This window comes from Micromys minutus, assembly GCF_963924665.1.
Source record: "Micromys minutus genome assembly, chromosome: 1".
Lineage (NCBI taxonomy): Eukaryota > Metazoa > Chordata > Mammalia > Rodentia > Muridae > Micromys > Micromys minutus.
The window spans coordinates 145,813,400-145,834,001 of record NC_137969.1 but is presented as its reverse complement, the minus strand read 5'-3'; the positions used below and the strand labels follow the sequence as shown (position 1 = coordinate 145,834,001).

Genomic DNA, 20,602 nt, shown 5'->3' with positions numbered 1-20,602 from the left:
AAAGCCTTGGGTTGGATCCCCAGCAACAATAAATAAATACAAGAAATAAACATGTTCACAAACATGCTTACAAACATTAAATAAGTATAAACTACAGAGCTAAGTCTCCATCCCCTCCAAGTGCATTTACCTAGGAAAAGCCAAGTGAGAACCGGCCACCTGCGAGCTCAGAAGACAATCCTCACCAGATCAGGACACAGATGGATTTCTCTTGTTTGGGCCACAAGGTCGGTGCCCGAGCAGATGAATACAATGAATACAGATGGCTAAAGCAAAGAACACTAAAGAGTGTACAGCTTGCCAAGGTGACAAGTGCAGTCCCGGTGACCACCCAACGACTGCTGCTGTGTGTATCATAGGTTGTCCTGTGCATTAGTGTGTGTGTTTCTACAGGTCCTACGCCTCACTTTTTGTTGCTGACTTTCTAAGTGTTTTTAGCCAATTACGTTTTGTTACCATTTGTTTTGTTTTAGGATATTAGCTCAAGATTGTGTAGCGCATCTCTCCCAATAAGTACAAAGGATTTTGCTCAAATTCTCTCGCCGGCATTGGCCAGGGATCCAGCCAAATGACTGCTCCCAATGACAACGGCTCTGCCTTTTCTTGGCATTTGAGAGAGAGTGGCCCTTTGATTTAGGAAATCTTTTTAAAACTGACTTTGTTCTTTTTTTAATCTCAACTGCTCTTGGCATCATTATCTCTGTCTGATAGAAGTTTCAACTTCTTTTTATCCCTCTGAGCACGGGTTCCAATACCTCAAAACAGAGCCTTGTAATTGGCAAAGAAAAGGTCACCCTTTCTAAGAAGAAATCATATCACACATTTTTACAAAGTCAACGTGGGTCTTGGAGATCAGAAAGGGCAGCTGCTGAGGGTAGATTCATTTTCCCTGGCAAAGTATTTAAGTAGCTTGTGGCATGTGATTATATTTCCAGCATAATTACGATATAATTATATATACCCACTCTCATCCAACACATTCCTTGCTATAATTAGCTAGCCTCTATTTCAAACTTATTTGCCTTTAGGATTCTATCCTTGTTTAAAATTTTAGATTCCATGACAATTAACAGACACTGTTCCTTTAATGGTGGGTTCTTTACACAGAATGATCTTCTGTAATGGTCTCCTATATGGATGATCTGATCACATACATGCTTTTTAGAAAATGGCACAAGGTGAGTTTTAGGGCTGGAGGTGTAGCTCACTTAATAGAATGTTTGCCTCCTTCACACGTTCAAGGTTCATGGTTCGATCCACAGGACTGAAAAAGTTTCTAAAACTGGGCAGGTATGGTGTGGCACACCTGTAGCCCAGCATGTGGGAGACAGAGGCAAGAGGATTAGAAGTTCAAGGTCATACTTGGCTATATAGCAGGTTTGAAGCTAGCCTGGACCACAGCAGACTTTACCTTAAAAAAAAAAAAAAAAAAAAAAAAAAAGATACAAGCCTGTCAGTGTATTTTCCCTGACTTTCTACATCCTGACAGAAGCTGGTGTCTCCAGAGAAGGTAAGGGCAGAATCAAACCTGATACACACTCAGTGAGTCCTAGCAGCAGACTGTGAGGTCATCCCTGCTCTGTCAAGTCATCTTTGCTCTCAGAGGTACAGCGTCAACGTGGGCTGGGGCGGGCACCACATCCTGTGCTGTGGAGGAAGAGCCAGGTCCTTTCAAGACAAAAGGCAGAAATGCACAGAAACACAGTTCCATGAAGGCAACAAGGGTAAGGGCTTCAATCAAGAACATGACATCTTTCATTTCTTTGTCTTTTGAGATACACCCTGGCTTTGGGCACATCACTGTTTTTACTCTGTACTTAGGAAAACTTAAACATTATATATTTTTATAGAATTCCTACATTACAGATGAGATGAATAGCTAAATAAAATTACCAAAAAGTGTGTTGGGAGATATAGGGTGTCACAATATGGCAAATGAAAAATCCATGACCAGTTCTGTTCTTGATGTGTTTGTAAAAAAAGTCCTATGGTTTTCCTTGTTATCGAGAGCTGGTTGAAACCAGGTTGGCACACTTGATAGAAAGATACAGGCAGAACAAGGGGAGCAGCCATCCTCTTCTGTTCCTGATGCCACAGCCGGAGACCAACTGGAGGCTCAGCCCGTATTCAATGGGGAGAGATCTTAATGGTGGAGACCCTAGTTCATGTGTGAGCAGAAAGATGGTTCTTAACAGCCCAGGACTCCATGCCCTGTAGAAGTAACGGATGAAAGATTCCAACTTGAAAAAGACAAGGTTTGGCAGGGAAGCGATGACTGTCCTCAAAGGCTGGAGAATAATAAAGTGAAAAATCTTGGAGTTTGGTTCAAAGGATGAAAGAAGCATCATCTCTGAACATCGGAGGATGGGGCTAATAAGTGCTGCCCAACCCAGTGCTGGCTGAGCATGAAGTGGGCAAGCCGGCTGCCACTGGATGCTTGTTGGAATCAAACCCAAGGTTTCTGGAAGAATAGCAAGTGCTCTTCTTAGCTTCCGAGCCACATCTCCAGAAACACCTTTTTTTTTTTTTTTTTTTTTAAGAAAATTTAAAGAAATTTATTAGGGCTGGAGAGATGGCTTAGTGGTTGAGAGCACTGACTACTCTTCCAGAGGTCCTGAGTTCAATACCCAGCAACCACATGGTAGCTCACAACCATCTGTAATGAGATCTGATGCCCTTTTCTGGTGTGTCTGAAGACAGCAACATTGTACTCATAATAAATAAACAAACAAACAAACAAACAAATAAATAAGTACGTAAGTAAATAAATGTATTTAGTTCCTAGTTTGGGGAGTTGCAAGTATAAGATCAGGTAGCTCCATATGCTTGGTGTCTAGAGGATGCATGCCGGGTTATATCCCATCATGGCTGAGCGCATCTTGATGACATCATGGTGTGCACAAGAGGGAGAGATTATAAGGAAACAGAAAAAGTAAGGACCAGTCTTTCATGTCTGTAACCTGAAGAAGCTCCACATGGTCCCAAGAAAACTAACTTGTTTTCAAGGGCACAAAGCTAATGACCCACCCACCTCCCATGAGACTCCATCTCACAAAGGTCCCAACGCCACCAATTTCAACCCACTGAGGACCAAGTCTTCAAACAAACTCATGAAGGATATACCATATCCAACCTTAACAGGGAATGAGCTATTAACTTGCAGGATTTGTTGTTAGCTCTGGGTAGATTGTGTCAAAAACATCCATGAGTTTAACTCATGGTTGCCCAGTTGGTGTCTAGAGAACAGGGATTTCTTTATTTCTTTTTTTTTTTATGGTTGAATATTACTTTATTGTGTAAATGTACCATATTTTCTTTCTTTTTAAACATTTATTTATTTTATGTATATGAATGAGCACACTGTCACTGTCTTCAGACACACCAGAAGAGGGCATTGGACCCCATTACAGATGGTTGTGAGCCACCATGTGGTTGCTGGGAATTGAACTCAGGATCTCTGGAAGAGCAGTCAGTGCTCTTAGCCGCTGAGCCATCTCTCCAGTCCAGAACAGGGATTTCTTGGTATGGAACAGATCCATGCTTGGTATCAGAAGTGGTAAGAATACCAAAAATATGTTTCATATTTCAGGAAAAATAATTTGATGCAACAGAACTTAGTATGATGAAACAGTGCAAATCTTTGAGGTTTTAGGGACCAAGCAGCGTGGGACTGCATATCTTTGTGTAGGACAGGGCTCCATATATAGCTCATTTAAAGGAAGCTGTGTCCTAAGCTGCTGTACCTTACATAGACAGGAACAAAACAAAAGAACCCAGAAGATCCTTTATGGCTGTTCTTACTAAGTAGGCTTTGTGGAGACCCCTGTGTGGGTCTACGGAGAGATATGGCCATCCTGTCACCCACCTAGAATGCAAACAGCATGCAAGCCAGGAACCACCATCCACAGCCTCAGGAGCAACTGAGGCTCAAGGATGGGTTCTCTGAGGATGCTGATGGCTAAGGGATCAAATTCCAGGCTTGTGGCTTGAGAGGAAGCAGCAGTAGCAAACGACCCCTCTCCTCACACACTTTAGCTGCTGGCGTTTGTGAAGTGTGCTGTGCAGAGAGGCAATGGAGTTTTATTGACTTTTACTCTACAATTGACCTCCATACGTTGCTATGGAAACCACTGCATTTTAATCAGTTTAAGGAAGAGACTTGTATACTCCATAAAGAGACAGTATGCTATTAAATACATGGGCTCTCTAGAGTCAATGAAAGAGGGTTCAAGCTCAGCTTTCTAGTTCCTAGTTCTACTGTGCCAAGCAAGTAGGCTTCTCCAGGTCTCAGTGTTGCTATCTGTAAGATAGGAATACTTGCTGACTTAGAGTTAAGTACGAGATAAACACTAAGCTTCTATTATTTACACAGAAACCAAAAGCCCAGGCCCACTGAAGCTGGCTTCTCCTTGAGTCATATCTAAGACACACAAGGAAACAAGAGTAGGTAGCATTGAGGTAAGAATCTGGGTCACATCGTCTATTGCTCTGATGATCAAGAAAGCCCAACATCTAGACTGGGTACCATCCGAAGTGCACATACATCCTACACAAGCGTTTAGAGAAAACACAGTAAGCCAAAACCGTGTGTGGCGGAATGGCAGGACATCTGTTAAGGAATAATAGAATCATCCTTGAGAAAGGGTTACTACCACATCAACTCGGAGACTATACCAGGCTCTCCAAGAGAAAAGAGCCTGAAATGTTTCTACCTTAAAATAGATAATGACTCGGGGACCCGTGGGGATTAAACGGGACCCTGACTTGTTATACCCATTATGTCTGTAAAGTTCGAATTTTATGCTGAATATTACTTTTTTTTTCTTAAATTAATGTTTAAAAGACAAAAAAGGACCCGTGGAAATGGGTTAGCTGGTAAAGCATTTGTAAGCTCCCCGGCACCCAGGCAAAACCCTGACTGTGTTGACACATGCCTATAAATCTCAGTTCTGGGAAGGCAGGGATAGGAAGATTCCCTCGGACTGGCTGGACAGCCAGCCTAGTTAAATCAGTGGTCCAAAGGTTAAGTCAAAGATCTTGGAGCAATTGAGGAAGACACCTCATGTGGGCTTCTGTCCACATGCGCATGAGCACACACAGACCACCCCCTACACACATACAGGAAAAGGAAAATTCGTATCAACCTTTTAGGTTTTGGATTCCCATGAGTGCTGATGTCACCTGGAGTAGGTGATTAATAGTGATGACAGAGAGGCTGGTTATGCGTCTCTGATCTCCTCCCTAGGAGATGATAACAACACATCGCTTTCAGCACTGCTTTCATCATATTGTAAATCTTCCCACAAACCGATTTAAGTGAGCATCTGTGGTTAAGACTTGGACCCGCACAGCCTTACATCCTGTTTAAAGCTAACTCTGCATCTTAGGGACTATCTGATGCAGTGCAATTTACTCTCTCTCTCTCTGTGCCTCTGTTGATTTATCTGTCAGATGGGAATAATGGGAGTACTTCAAAGGGGTGTTGTGAGGATGACTTGAGATGTCACATGTAAAATTCTTAGAACCGTGGCTGCCATAGGATGCACACCGAGTAAACGCTCAGCTGCGCTTGTTTTCCTTCTTGTTGGGAGAGAAAATTTTAGATACAAATGATACCTTTATCACAGCCTCACAGCCTCCTGGACTCTCTAACGGATTCTGGAATCCCATCACTCGGAGTACAGAGGCCGCGGTGTATTTCTTCCAGGTGCTGGCCTGTGGCACCACATGCTCTAACCCATCCTGCCTGGCACTGTCAGACTCACTTCTTTTGAACTTTCCTTTTATCTCTTTATGGCTTGATTGAAACAGCTTCAATGGTTTCCTTCTGCCAAAACTTTACATCTTTGTCTGTTTGTACTCTGGCCACATTTCCTATACACGAGTATTTCAAACATAGACTCTGCTGTAGCCATACGGCCCACCCACTGTCCGCCCAGCTCAGTCTGAGGTGCTGTCTCCAGCAACCGGCCACCCGCTCTTAACTCCTCTCAGGAAGGCAGACCACTCAGACCCCCTCTGTAGCAAACCATCTCTGCTTTGACTCCCTGCAGCATCTCATATGCTAACCCTGGTTCTCATTTGATACTCAGTCATAATCAACACCCTTGCTCCTGTGTGTGTGTGTGTGCATGTGAGTGTCTGTGTATGAGTGTGTATGAGAGTGCATGAATGTGTGTTTGAGTGTGTGTGGATGTATATGTGTATGAGTGTGAGTGAGTGGTGTATGTGCATGTGACTGTGTGTGTATGTGTATGAGAGTATATGTGTGTGTATGTGTGAGTGTATGTATGTGTGAGTATGTATGTGTAGGAGAGTGTGTATGAGTATGTGCATGTGTGTGAGTGTATGTTTGTGAGTGTGTAAGTATGAGAGTATGTGAGTGCATGTGTGTGTGACCATTAGAAAGTCTTTGGGAAAAGCTCAAGCTGGATACAGCCCGGTGGAGGAGTGCTTGCCTGCATGTGTGAGACCCTGGGATTGATCCCAGTACTAGTGTGAATAATGACAGGAAGAGGCTGAGGACAGAGCTCAGAGGGATAGTTCTTCCTTAGGGAATTTAAGGTTTTATCCCTAGTCCCACAAAGAAAAGAAATGGAAGAAAACAGGCTAACCACCAGACTTGTAATGGTAGTCCATTACAAACTTAGCATCTGAGAGGATCACTGGGTTTTAGCTTAAGGCCAGGCTGATCTACACAAGTTCTAGGCCAGTCAGCGCCACGGCAAGACCTTATCTAAAACATAAAGGTCAAGTCAAGAAAGAACTCGATAGGTGAGGGAAAGGAAGAATGCTTGCCAGGCCTTGTTTGGCCATGTGTTCTGTGAGAGGTACACAAAGCACGTCAGTGCCTCAGAGATGAAAACAATTACAAAGAAGCAGGCCACCATTGAAAGCACAGAGGGTTGGAGTCTCCTTTCCCAGCCGAATCCACCTTCCTCTGGCTGATCAAAAATGCAGAACTCCATCTGAAATATGTTGAGATCCTGTCTTACTTAGGCTGTCAAAATAACCCAGCTCTGGCCAGTTTTCTCTCCCCAGCACTGGACTCTCCCTGGAGTATATTTCCACCTTCCTTTCTACCTAATTCACCTCTATCTGTCTATTTGTTTAAAATGTGAACCAACTGGTCAGGTACAGTAATCTAATTCTGCATTTGGTTGGAGGCCAATGCATTGAGAGCATTCAATAAATAATGGCACCTGGTGTGCCTTTCCTTGGTTCTGGCTGCTTGCTGCCTGAGATGAGGCTGGGATCTCAGGAGGCGAGCCCACGAGACTAGGGATGAAGGGCGGTAAAGCCACAAAGTGAACGGAGGCAGATTTGCTCTGACTGCCTGGCCTAGAAATTATACACCTGCTGTTGGCCTGCTTGGGTAAGGCCTGCAATATGCACAGACTCCTCCCATGAGTTGGCGAAGGTGTGTCTTCTTCCTGACAGATTTCTTTCCTGATTCAATCTGGGTAAAAGTGCATGAAGGCTTCCTCCCTATGGGCATGCCTCATTCACTTGCCATCATTCAGGAAATTCTTCTTCCTGTGAGTGGGCAGTAATGGGAGGAGCAAGACAGGTGTATTCTGGATCACATGGGCTGTCCCAAGGAAGGAAGAGAAGGGAGAAGTTCTTTAAGATAAAATCATGGACAGTGAAAACCATTCTATCTATCTACCATGCAGTGCCCAGTGAGGACCCAAAGACCAATGTCACAGGACCCATGGGAGATACTCAACAGATGTGTATTCAGTCAGTGACTTAAATTCATGCCTTAGCTGTCACCAGCAATCTTTTCCTATGGAGGAAAGTCTGTACTATTTAACATACTTTATGTTATTGTTGAAGGAAACATTATGGCCTCACTAAGAAAAGTGTCCCCACACATCCTCCATTGCTGAATGTGGACCCCAAATACGTTTTCTTCTTCCCTAGCACCCATTCCCATGTACACAAACCATCTGGTTTGTTTTTTTGTTTGTTTTTTGTTTTTTCCATTTCTCCAGGACTCTGAGTGGTAACTGGAGCAACAGTGGACACAGCGAGTTAGCCTCTGGCTTGCCCCTGCTATGCTGCTGTATTTTATCAGGCAGGAGAGGCTGACTACAAGTCCAGGGCTTAGGCTCCAGTTCCAACTGACCACTGGCTCTCAGGCAACTTGGACACCCTGCTGTTACTACCTATTCTCTATCTGTACAGTGGCCATGATGCCAAGAGGCTCAGACACCGAGCAAAGGCCGGTGAGCTCACAGCTAGAGAGAGCGATGCACCCAAGAATAACACAAACTATGAGAAGAAACTCTGATTTTTTTTTTCTCTCTTTTTCTGGGTCTTCCACCAGCCTCATAGTTCCTGGCTTTCCTGCCACTGTGGCTCTGGCACATTGCTTCTAGAGGCCCAAATAGTGAACATGACTCGTCTCCTGCACGCACGGTTCAGAATGGAGCTGGCACAAACAGTAACTCTGGTTGCAGCTGGTGCCCAGTCAAACACAGCCAGCAGGGGAATGGGAATCATCTAGGGAACCATCACCTCAGAGCGGATTCAGCTAAGCTACAAGTTTGGAAAAAATTCCAATGCTAAACAACAGGTCCTTGTGCCTAAAGATGCAGTCTTTTCAGGTTACAGCCACAGATATCAGCTATGAGAAAAATCTCTCTCTCTCTCTCTCTCTCTCTCTCTCTCTCTCTCTCTCTCTCTCTCTCTCTCTCTCTCTCACACACACACACACACACACACACACACCATCAGTATGTAAATCAAATCCATTGAGTGCCAACTGTGGGACTCCCACTTGAAGAAAATTCCCCCTTAAGGGTCAACTGATAAAGAAGTAAGCAGTGTAACACAGGAGAGCAGCTAAAACCCAAAAGCAAACACCAAGCAAAATGGGAAGCAGTGGCATCAATTCCTCAAGCACACAGCCAAAAATCTATTACCGGTGATTTTCAAAATGACAAAGGACAAGCAGACATTGTTTCTTTAAAAATAGAAACTTCCAGAAACAAGATTCCTTTAGAGAAAAGACCATCACACCTAACATTAGCCCAAAGTTTACTCGAAGGAACGCTCAGTTTTATACTGTGCCAAGCCAGTTCTTTGTCTCCCCACCAGAGGAAGCGAGGAGGTGAGTGTTGGCCCTTTCCCAGCGCCCTCGCAAGGATGCTGGGCCCTCACACTTACAACTTCTGTTGCCTTCTGGAGTTTTGGGTCCCAAATCTGGGAAGCACGAGAGCCAGGCAGCCTTTGCTCCTCACCATGTCTGGAACACTGCGGTGGCAAGCTCAGTAGGAAAAGGAAGAGGCGCTTACTCACCTTGTGAGCAGCGCTGGCACCAGTTATAAAAACAACACAACTCCCCCGGGGAGGCACCTCCCAGCCACCTTGGCTCGCCACCCGTTTGCAGTCGCAGAGCTGGCTGGCTGGGAGGAAATGGCCGTGGGCAGGCAAGAGGCAAGAGACACCCCCCCATCCATGCCCCAGTGGGCTTGGACATCAGGCCTGTAGAGAAGCGAGTTTCTCCAGGGCTTGTAAGGTACTCAGTAAAGGGCTATGGGGTTGCTTAGACTGCTCCTGGGTAAATGCAGCCAGCTGTCTGTGATGGGGGAGGGGGGCTGCCAGCCACAGGAAGGAGTGGTTAAGTCTGTTTCTGGGACTCACCCCCATGAACAACTGCTCAAGGATCCCGCATGTGGATAATGGGATTCTCTCTTCCTCCCAAATCTTTCAAAAATTTTAAAAACTTTACTATTATTGCTGCTGCTGTTACTGCTATTGTGGAGGTGGTGGTGGTGTGTTTGATAATGATGCATGTGCCATAGTTATTCAATGTGGAGATCAGAGGACAACTTTCAAGACTAAATTCTCTCTTCCATTGTGAATAAACTCAGGTCATCAGATTTGCATAGTAAGTGCTTTTGACCTCCAGGGCTGCGTCCCTGGGATGTTTAACATCTTTTGCAAATATAGACATATGATATCAAACAATTACTTCTGAGTTTTGTTTCATTTTGTTTTTACAGATTTAAGGTTATTTAAAAACTTAAGGTGCACAGAAGCAGAGAGCCAAGGCTGTCTGTGTTGCCTCCGCTAACCGGCTGGGCCCAAGCCTCTTCTAGCAGGCACCTCATTTTTGACGAGCTGCTCCACCCCAAATCCACCGAGGGTTGGGTGGTGGTGTCTACTTCCTCTGAGCCATCCAGATGCCATTCATCTTGGAGATTCATAGTCATTAAATGCTGCCAGGCCTGACCTCATGACCTGGGAGGGAAAGACTGTCTGAGCCCAGACTCTCACACCCTCCCTTTCAGGGCATTCTCCAAGGCTTTGGTTCCTAATGCCCAGACTTAATGCTAGGGTGTTTCCCCAGTGTAGGCCACTGAGACATGCCTGCCAACTGATAATATCCCCAAATTCCGGAAGCTTAGTTTAAAAGCATTCACAATTTTCCATGCTCTATAAGATGTTTTGCCCCTTTAAGAAGACTGGCCTCAAACTCAGTAAGTAGCAAAAAATGACCTTGAACTTCTGACCCTCCTGCTTCCACCTGCAAAGTGGTGCAGGCCTGAGTCAACACCCTCAGTTTGTGTGCTGCTGGGGGTTAGACGCAAGGCTTTGTGTTGTCAGGCAAGCCTTCTACCAATTGCTCCATCCCCAGCCTACGTCTAGAATTTTCTAACTTGGTGGTTTGTTTCTCCATCAGCAGGTCTGTCACTGCCAAGCAGAACTGGAGACTGTGAGGCCCCTTCCAGTTTCAAGGGGTCCCAAGCATAATCCTTCTCAAAACATCATCAAGGAGGTTAGGGATGGGGGTCGGTGGTACAGTACTCACCTTGCATGTATGAAGCTCTGGGTACAATAGTCAGAATGTCAAAAATATTTTAATTAAAATATTTGTAGTGGGAGGGGTCTGGAAAGATGACTCTTGCTCTCAAGAGTTTGGGTTTGGTTCCTAGTGCTTGTATCCTACAGTTTACAATTGTGTAACTCCAGCTTCAGGGGAGCCAATGCCCTCTTCCAGTAATCCATAGACACTGCACACACACAATACAAACACACACATCTGCATGGATAAAATTAAAAGACATCTTTATTCGGTCTATAGAGGACCTAAAATTATGGGGGGGACAATAACTGTAGGGGTGAAGAGATAGCTCAGTGGGTAAGAACTCGTGTTCTTGCAGAGAACCTGGGTTTGGTTCCCAACACCCTCATGGGAGCTTACACTTGTCTATAACTTCAGTTGCAAGGAACCTGCTTCTCCTCTGGCCTCCCCAGGCATTAGGCATATAAGCAGGCAAACAATTTCACACACACAACAAAAGCAAATCTTTAAGAAAATAAACATAGTTGTGAAAGAAAGACATCACATAAAAAGCCACGTTGGGTGTTTGAGCCTGCCTGAAATTTGGGCACTTCAGGGGTACAGAGATGGGGTCCTCCGGCAAGTTGGTTGCCTAGACTAGCGCAGTGTACGAGCTCTGAGTTCAGTGACTCTGCCTCACTAAAGTGCCTCTGCACTCGAACACACACACACACACACACACACACACACACACACATGACTATGCACACTGGTACACTCTGAAGATCCACACACACAAAACTTGAAAGAATATGTTATAGAACCATCTTTAATGTAGGAATGAATTCAAAGATTATCATTCTTAGGTAAGTACAGGCAAATGCCAGCACCTTAGGAAGAGAGATTTAAAGTGAGTTTCACTTTTTATTTAAAGATTTATTTATTATATATAAGTACACTGTAGCTGTCATCAGACACACTAGAAGAGGGCATCAGATCTTATTACAGATGGTTGTGAGCCACCATGTGGTTGCTGGGAATTGAACTCAGGACCTCTGAAGAACAGTCAGTGCTCTTAACCCCTGAGCCATCTCTCCAGCCCTAAAGTGATTTTTTTTTTTTATATAAAGAGTGATTTTAGGGCTGAAGTTCCTATTTTTTATGTTGGCAGCCATGAAAAATGTCCATTTTGTTAAACCCATATTACCTTAGTGTTGTGAAGTTGATAATGATTTTTAAATGGCTGTTTTTAGGTAGTGTTTCTTCAAATATTCACCACAAGCTGTTTAAAACAAAGTAGTATGGGTCATCTCCGAATGTTAGAATCCCCGTAGGAGAAAACAAGTGTCCAGTGAAGCTGAAGGACCCACCGACACTGTACTCACTCACAAACTGCTCAGAATAAAGTGCTCAGGCACTACACAGAGAAATCTGTCTCAAAAACAAAAACAAGATACAACAAAAGTGAGCTCACAGTCCCAAATCTTAGTCGTAAAAGTCTATTATCAGAGAGTTAATTCAAATACCAGAAGGAGACACACCAGGGCAAATGTCTACAGGCTGCAAACAAGGATAAGAGGAGGCATCCTTCATGCCAGAAGCTCAAAGCTGATCTGAGAGCACTAAGCAAATACCAGAGTTCTGGAGTCCTGCTGTGTCTTCTGTCCCTCTGCTGAGAGCCCAGGGAGTGTATCTAAGCAGCTAAGGTCATTGAAGGGCACAAGGAGACCACAGAGAGGAAAAGGTCTTTGGAGGTTCCCAGGGCTGACTCTAAAGAGAACCCAGGGCGGTAAAAACACAGGATTCTTTTTTGTTTTTCTAGACCTCCTTCAGGTGGGACAGAGAAGCAGAGAAGAGTCAGGGTCCTTTCTAAACTCCATATTTCCAAAATTCTGGAGTCAGTGATAGGTTGGTGTCTGGGCCGTGCTCTAAAAGTCAATGATTTCAACAAGAGATCACCTGTCATCACATCTTGTCTCTGTGAACAGCTCCGCCCAGACCCAGACCTGCCATTCTTGTCCAGATGAGAACAAAAGCAGCAGGAGCCTCTAGAAGACTTCTCTGTCTCCCGCCTTCTCTGTCCCGCCTTCTCTCTCCAAGCAGGCGGGTTTCATGCCCCAACTACAGCAGCTGAACAGTGATTCTTAAGCGATTACAGAACATCGGCCACCCCAGTGAAAAGACAGAAGTGGGACAACGTGGTGCAGGATGGGGTCCTCTTCTGATTCTATCTTGTTTGATCGCTGGAAACCTGTGGAAACATGGTCTTCCAGGGTATTTTAAAGCCAAGAGTCTTAGGGTTAGAACACCAGCTCAGTAAGAACAGCAGGAGTTTTGCTTGTTCTTAGCCTTAGAATAGTTATTGGAATAGACAGTGGACACTCAAAGAAATCTTTGCAGGTGAAACACACGATGCTACAGTTTGTGGATACTGGCAGCCATCGTCACAAATAATAAAAAATTCTTCACTAAAAGGAAGCAGCTCACCAACCTCCAACCTGGCCTTTACTTAAGAGCATGTGCCCGTCTTGTGCTTCCACAATCCCCTGACTCAATGTTGTTTAAATTCTCCTTGTTCTTACCATAATACATAATTGCTTTTCTCTTAATTAGAAAATGAAGTTACCCTTTGAAGAAGTTACCACTCGCACACATGAAATCTCACACACAGGATAGGTCCCTGACTATCAGGAATTCCAGGGCGCTTTCTCTTTTTGCAACACTGCAGATGGAGAATGTAGAATTTGATAAATTATAAACTTAATGAGGCTTCTAACTCCTCTAGCTGGTCATTAGCTGCCAGGAAATGATCGCTGTTACTTAATTATAAGATGAGACTAACCATTGAGAAATGCTGAAAGTGATCTGATTGGCCCATACACTGAGGACTAAGTCCACAGGCATGCCTCTATGTACTAATTAAAGCTGCATCACCTACAGTAAAATGCTGCATGTCCTTGACTAGGATCTATGTGGTCATTTTCAGATTAGGGCAACAAAACAATGCCAATCTAGAACATTTCCCAAGCCCCAGAGACGGAGCCTCTCTACCTCTGATGATGAGGTTCTCTGTGACTGGCTTCGGTCCCCAGGAAATGTTCTTCATTCTCACTTGGGCCCCACCTGGACTGAGAGACAGACTTAGTCATCCAATGAATCGCTGGTTTTCTTGGCTGACCTTAGGCACATACCAAAGAACTTTCCAGAGAGCAAGTGCACATAAAATGTGTATACATCTTCATTTCGATTTTGAGGGGCAGTTCATTAGCAGGTGGGCAGTAGGTAATAGAAGTTTGAATGACCTACAGAGCTAGAGTTCAGCCAATGCAGGTTCTGTTGGCATACAAGGTTTGTTTTGTTTTTAAACCCAATACCGAGTTTGCAGAAACTAATTTTCAACTGCAACTCAACGTGTTACAATTTTATGAAATTCTGAGCCAATGCTGACTTAATCAAGTATTGCCTGCTTTTCTTTTCTGGATCCCCCTTTCCACTTGCCTGTGGTTAAAAAACAAACTGGCTGATACCACAGTTTATGGACTGTCTGTGTTCTTATACCAACACTGTCATTTAAACTTGGTCTGAGAGTCAATGAGAGAAATGGCTTATGTGTAGAGGTACTTGTATATAAGTCTGAAAACCTGACCAGAGAATGTACTTGACACGCACACCCTGGCATCTATGTACACACTCAAACACATATCACATGCACAAAATAAATAAACACATTTTAAAGTTAAGCTCAGGGCTGGAAAGATAGCTCAGTGGTTAAGAGCACTGACTGCTCTTCCAGAGGTTCTGAGTTCAATTCCCAGCAATCACATGATGGCTCACAACCATCTGTAATGAGATCTGATGTTCTCTTCTGGTATGTCTCAAGACAGCTACACATACTCATAAATAAAATAAATCTTAAAAAAAAAGTTAACCTCAGCATGTATCATTTGGATACAAGAGAAAAATTAATGTTTTTGCTAAACATGGAGGCTCTACCCCTAACTTCAGTATAAGAGGTATCACAAAATTTTAGTTCCAAATGGATTACCTGGAATTTAGAGGCAGTAATGATCTTCTCAGGAAGAAACTATACAAGTCCCATCCTACCACCAAAGGAAATGTGGAATCTGAGCAGGTGAATCCCGAGAGCTCTAGAAGGTGAGGTAAATTACTGCAGGTGGAGCTGCAGGGAACAAACCCAAGAAACTGGGGTAAAAGAATGTGGGGTGTGGCATGGATAAACTTTGAGATGACTGCAAAGAATCTCAGCTACATAACCGAGAATCAGACAGAACCGACCACTTAAAAGCCAGTGACTAAGTCTTTCTAGCAATGCCACTGTAGGCCTGCCTCACTGCTAGACACGTAACTGAAGAGACAGGGAAGGCCAAGCCTTCAGACTACCCACACTTGCCTCCTTGTTCTCGATACCCTGCCCTTCTCAGTCACAGCTAACTTGATTTATGTTCACCTCATCCCTCCCTAGCAGCACCATCATGAATGACTAGTCCTTTCTTCTTGAAATGGTCTCTGTCTGACTTCCAAGACACTACAACCCTCCTGAGCATCCTTCCTCTCCAACTCAGCTCTTTGTTTAAGTTGGCTGAGTCCATCTGACTCCATGCTGTAGATCCCGGGACTTGATCTTCTTGTTTTCTCTCTTCCCGGTTTCTCCTGTCTCCTCAGATGAGTATCTCCAGTCTAAGGACTTTAAATACTACTTCCATGTGTGTGACTCTCAATTTCATCTCAGCTGTATCTCTTATTTTACACTCTCAAAGGAAACCACCTACACAATCATTAGACGGGTATATCAAACAGATTATACCTAAGTAGGATCTCTCTCTCTCTCTCTCTTTCTCTCTCTCTCATGCACACATGTATACACACACACACACACACACACACACACACACACACACACACACACACACACACCTCTCTAAGTTGGCCTATTACAATTTTCCCTCTGTCTGGACTCCTGGTTCCATTATCATCTAGAATGTTCAAATAAGGTTCAGGGTCCCCATTCTTCCTTCCCTTAATCCCTGTATTTAACCCATCTGCTCATCTCTCCATCTTATCAGCCCAAATCTCATCCCTCCAGCTGTCTCCGCTGCTGCGCTGTCCCAAGGCAAGCAAACATCACCTCCCCGAGTCAGTGTAATGGCTTCCTAACTGGTTTGGCTCCCTGCCTCCACTCCTGGCCTCTTGCATACAGTCTGGTTCCCAAAGAGACACTCACTGCTCTTTCACTGAGACGGATTTGATAGTATCACTGTTGTTCTTTTGCTTAAACCCCTTCGAGGGCCACATGCTACACTCAGGAGTCCTTACATGATAGGGTCCCATATTTCTGATCCCAGAGTGTTGGCTCTCCTGGTCTCCTTTTGTCTCTGTTAGCATTCTAAGACTATTCCCAAATGGCAGCCCTCTCTTGACCTTTTTGGTCATGCATGCCCCACGTCTCCATTTGACTGGCCCCTTTCATTATTAAGGCTTCAATGCCATCATTCTTCTCCTCTACCCTACCATTAAGGCATCTTGCCCAATCTCTCCTTTTCTTAAGTCTATCACTGAATAAAAACTTTGTCATTTAATGTCTTATTTGTTTATCTGCTTACAAGTTTGTGCCTCCATGTCTGGAAGACTAAGAAAACAAACACCTCCCTTATCTTATTTACCACTCCATTCCCCATGGCTACCAGGCAGTGGCTACTCTACCAAGATCTGTTAAAGGATTAATTACAATTAATTAATTGTAAGTGTAGCTGCAATTTGCAAATTACACATAATGGCCCATTGGAGCTCAACAGCTAATCCAACTAATTCACCAATAGCTGAGAGAGTGCTGCAATCCGGGAGGAACTGAAACAGTTGACTCTACAAAGTTTGCAACATCCTTCTGAAAACCTTGTCCCCTTTCCTTGCAGAGTACAGATACAGAAAAGGCAGTTCTGGATAGACTGTCTGCTGGGGGGCATTCATTAGAATGTCCATAGAGTTGAATGCTCAGTGTCTTAGGACGTTAGAGCTAAGTCAAATGTAAGCCTCTGAAGAAATGACTTGGGCTGTGATCCACTGTTCTGAAGGGTTTGCTTAAGGATCTTCTTCAACTACACATGGGCCCTAGGCTCACCACCCTGTCCCTCCCCAGGAGGCCACCACCCTCTAAGACCCTCTGGACCTATTTCTAAGAACTACCTGGAATTGGTAGTAAGTCTGAAGGAAGTTTTCAGGGAACTCCCTGAAATTCCCCTAAAGAGTTTAACTCTTAACATTTGCAAACACTAAGGGGTGGCTAGATATGGCCCATACACAGAGGCTATGGAATTTGTCTTGGATTTTATAGAAACAAAAATGTCAGATTATCATTTTGGTAACTCCTCAACTTTTGGATTTTTTTTTTTTTTTTTTTTGGAAAGACTTGTAAGGACTGAGTTAAAATTCCATAGTTCTAGCCAGACAATGATGATATAGACTCTTAATCCCAGGACTTGGGGAGACAAAGACAGGCAGATCTCTGTTGAATTTGAGGTCAACCTAGTTTACAGAGTGAGTTCCATGATAGGCAGGGCTACACAGAGAAATCCTGTCTTTAAAACAAACAAACAAACAACAACAACAACAAAAAAAACAATAAAAATTTTACAGTTACATGAATATTTCCTGGGGCTGAATACCCAAGAGTTACCAGGCAATGTCGTGGGTGATGGCCCATCAGTCAACTTCGTATCACAGAATTACAAAGAATAATGTTCTAAAATGACTCAGAGACATGTGCAGTGAAGAAAAAAAGAGAACAGGGGTTAGGAAAAATAAAGTTTCTAATCTCATATCCACAATTTATGATCTTGGCCAAGGTTTACCTCTTGATGCCTCAGGTCCCCCCCCCCCCCCCGTGAAGAGGAAAACCATCACCTGTGTAGCTGACCAGAGGTGAGACAAAGGGAAGGACAGGCGGTGACCATTTATGTGGTAACTCCATTATATAACTCTACCTGTGCTAAGTTAGGATTGTGTCTTTAGTACTTTCTTAACTAAAAACTCTGTCATCCAATTTTTTTCTTTTTGTTGTTGCTGTTCTGTTGTTTTTGTTTTGTTTTTTTGAGACAGGGTCTCTCTGTGTAGCCCAGGCTGTCCTAGAACCTCTATGTAGACCAGGCCGGCCTCGGATTCAGAGATCTGTCTGCCTCCCAAATACTGGGATTAAAGGTGTGCTCCACCATGCCCCAGCATGAATTTTTTCTTATTCTTAATTTGGCAATGGCTAGTAAGCAGTACCTGTCTATACAGCAGGCACCCCTCCTTCAGAATGAATCTTGAGGCTTAGTTTGAAGCTACTTCTCAGTGGTGTTCTTGCAGTGGGCCCTTTCTGAGCATTGGGGCAGATTCAATTTTTCCTTAATGTCTTTAAAAATAAGTGGCAACACTTAAAATAAGTTTTACCTAGAGACAGTCCTCTAACCAGTATTAACATGTAATGGGGTCAATTTTCCTTTCTTCCGGCTTCCTACCATTGGGCCAAGAACACAACTTCTTGGTGCTTAGATTTGAACATGTATATAATGACATTCATACATTTACTTCATAAAGAGCTGATTCCTACGGTGTCATGAAACACCCTAAAACACATTCTGACCCCCCACATCCCATCCCATATATGTTTTCCATGTGATCCCCAAGGTTAAGAAGTCTCTCTGCATGTGAAGCAAGCTGAATCACAAGCAGACTCAAGGGAGTCTTCAGCAAAAATTGACTTCTAGCGGGGCGTGGTGGTACACCAGTAATCCTGGCCCTTGGGAGTCTAAGCAGAGGATCTCCCTGAGACCATTGCTGTAACTTTGCTTCTGTTATGAACTGTGATGTAAAGGGTCTTGACCCACAATTGAGAAGGACTGCTTTAGAAAGTCACTGCTACAAGTCAACTAGTACCACACAATAAGCCCCATCTCAAAACAACAAATTACTGTTGTATGGTAGGCTGGGCTAGGTTCTAAAGGCTTCAAAACAGACATAGGCATGGCTGGATCTGGCCCCAGTTAAGTCACTAGCACAACCTAAAACCAGGCGTGGTATCATCCCAGCATTGCTAGGTAGAGGAGGAGGAGCAGAAGTTCAAGGCCAACTTAGGACACCAAAGAACCTGTCTAAAAAGCAATATGGACATAACCTTAGTTCACAAGTTAGAGTAGGAAGGGGAAGAGGGGCAAGTTTAAAACACCTCTAGGAACAGGGGACTCATTATCATGAGAATATGCCCAACCATGAGGAGAACGGTGAGCATTACATTTCAGTTACAGAAACACAAGAGGAGAAACACTCAGTGTCCCCAAGAACCATAGGTGGCTTGGACAGAGGACCTCACAGTCAGGAAGGGGCTGGAAGGACAAACCTCTCACTCTGGCCATAAGTCTCAGCTATATCATGAAATACAGGCAGATAAAGCCTTTGAGCAATGTAAGAGAGGAAACAGAGGAGGGGAGGAGGGAGAGGAAGAGGCAGGGAGACAGATCGAATATCAGTGTTAAAATGGATTTATCTTACATCCCAACCCCCACATCCTCCCACCAGACAAGAAGGGTTCCCTCCTGTTTCATTTTAATATAGCTGTATTATATAAAGTAACTAGCTATTTGGCTTTAGGTTAAAAAATATATTTTTTCCAGATGAAACATTGAATTGCCAGAAGTTTCTCAGCAGGTAATTTTGTACTGTGTTTAATGTTTCCTATGACAACTGATCTGATAGAGCTGACAGTGGGACCAGAACCGAGTGCCACTCTGACTGTGATCTCGATACTGTGTTAGCTTCTCTGTGGATGCTTAGCTCACTCGATACAGGCGCTGTATAGACTAGCTCTGATGTTTTGGTCTCCTGATAGAATTTGAAGTTGCCTGAGTTTCCAGCAGAAACCTTTAAGTTTCTAGCAATTAATATCATCACGAGGAGGCTAATTAAAAATAGTAGTCTCATAAGAGCACGAATTAGAAATAATAATGCTTTTAGTTCAGAAAATTGTAAGAGTTTATTGCTGATCACATCAAAAGTATTGGGCAGGGCTGGCAAGATGGCTCAGCAAGTAAGGACTTGCCACTAAGACTGGAGACCCAAGTTTGATTCCCAGGACCCACATGATGGGAGGAGAGAACTGAACCCAGCAAGGTCCCCTGACCCACACATGTGCACAATAGTGCCATGTGCTCCCGACTGCCACCCCTTACCCACAAATAAATACATGTAATACATTTTTTTGTAAACATGCTTAGTCTCATCTGGCTTTAGTTCAAGCAATCTTTCCAGTGTCCTATAACATTAAATCCATAGGGATCCGAGGCAGCCCTGAAATTCGTGGCATAGACACTTTATAGAAGTTCAGATCGTGACAAATTAATTATTCATGTTCTTCATGAGCCTTGCTTGGTGTGTGAAACCTGATTTTTAAAGTGCCTCAAAAACCAGTGTTGAGGAAAATGTGACAGAAGAGAGTCACATGGCACCGGTTTTGACACTGAGTGGTAACTGCCTCTGCAGGCAATTCTCATGCCCCTCACCCACCCTTAGAAAGCTGAACAACAAAACAGGCCGGAGGGCCGTCTGAAATCACTAAGACCGGGTAACCGTTGCACATGCGTCATCTCCCAGGAAACACAGAAACCTTCCAAGAATGAAGACGCTGGAGCAGAGTGGCCGGGAGATATAATACACTGTCTTTGCAGACAACAGCGCTTCAGTGTCAAAGCCACAAGACCAAGGGCAGGCCTCTATTCCAAAAGAAAACCTCCATCGGCACTGATCACAGCAAGTGGC

The 20,602-nt window shown here is 44.0% G+C and overlaps 1 protein-coding gene across 2 annotated transcripts in view; it reads right to left on the bottom strand.

The window, feature by feature from the left end:
- Nucleotides 1-20,602, bottom strand: part of SHROOM3 (shroom family member 3) — a gene marked incomplete at its 5' end in the record, with an annotated part of 275,996 nt that overhangs the window by 85,749 nt on the left and 169,645 nt on the right. The window contains one exon of one of the 2 annotated variants that reach the window (XM_080932155.1): nucleotides 9,175-9,312. The exons of the other annotated variant lie outside the window; for it this stretch is intronic. Coding sequence (XP_080788281.1) covers nucleotides 9,175-9,251 — 77 coding nt within the window. Of the gene's footprint in view, nucleotides 1-9,174; nucleotides 9,313-20,602 lie in introns of those variants that run through there. 2 annotated transcript variants of the gene reach the window in all.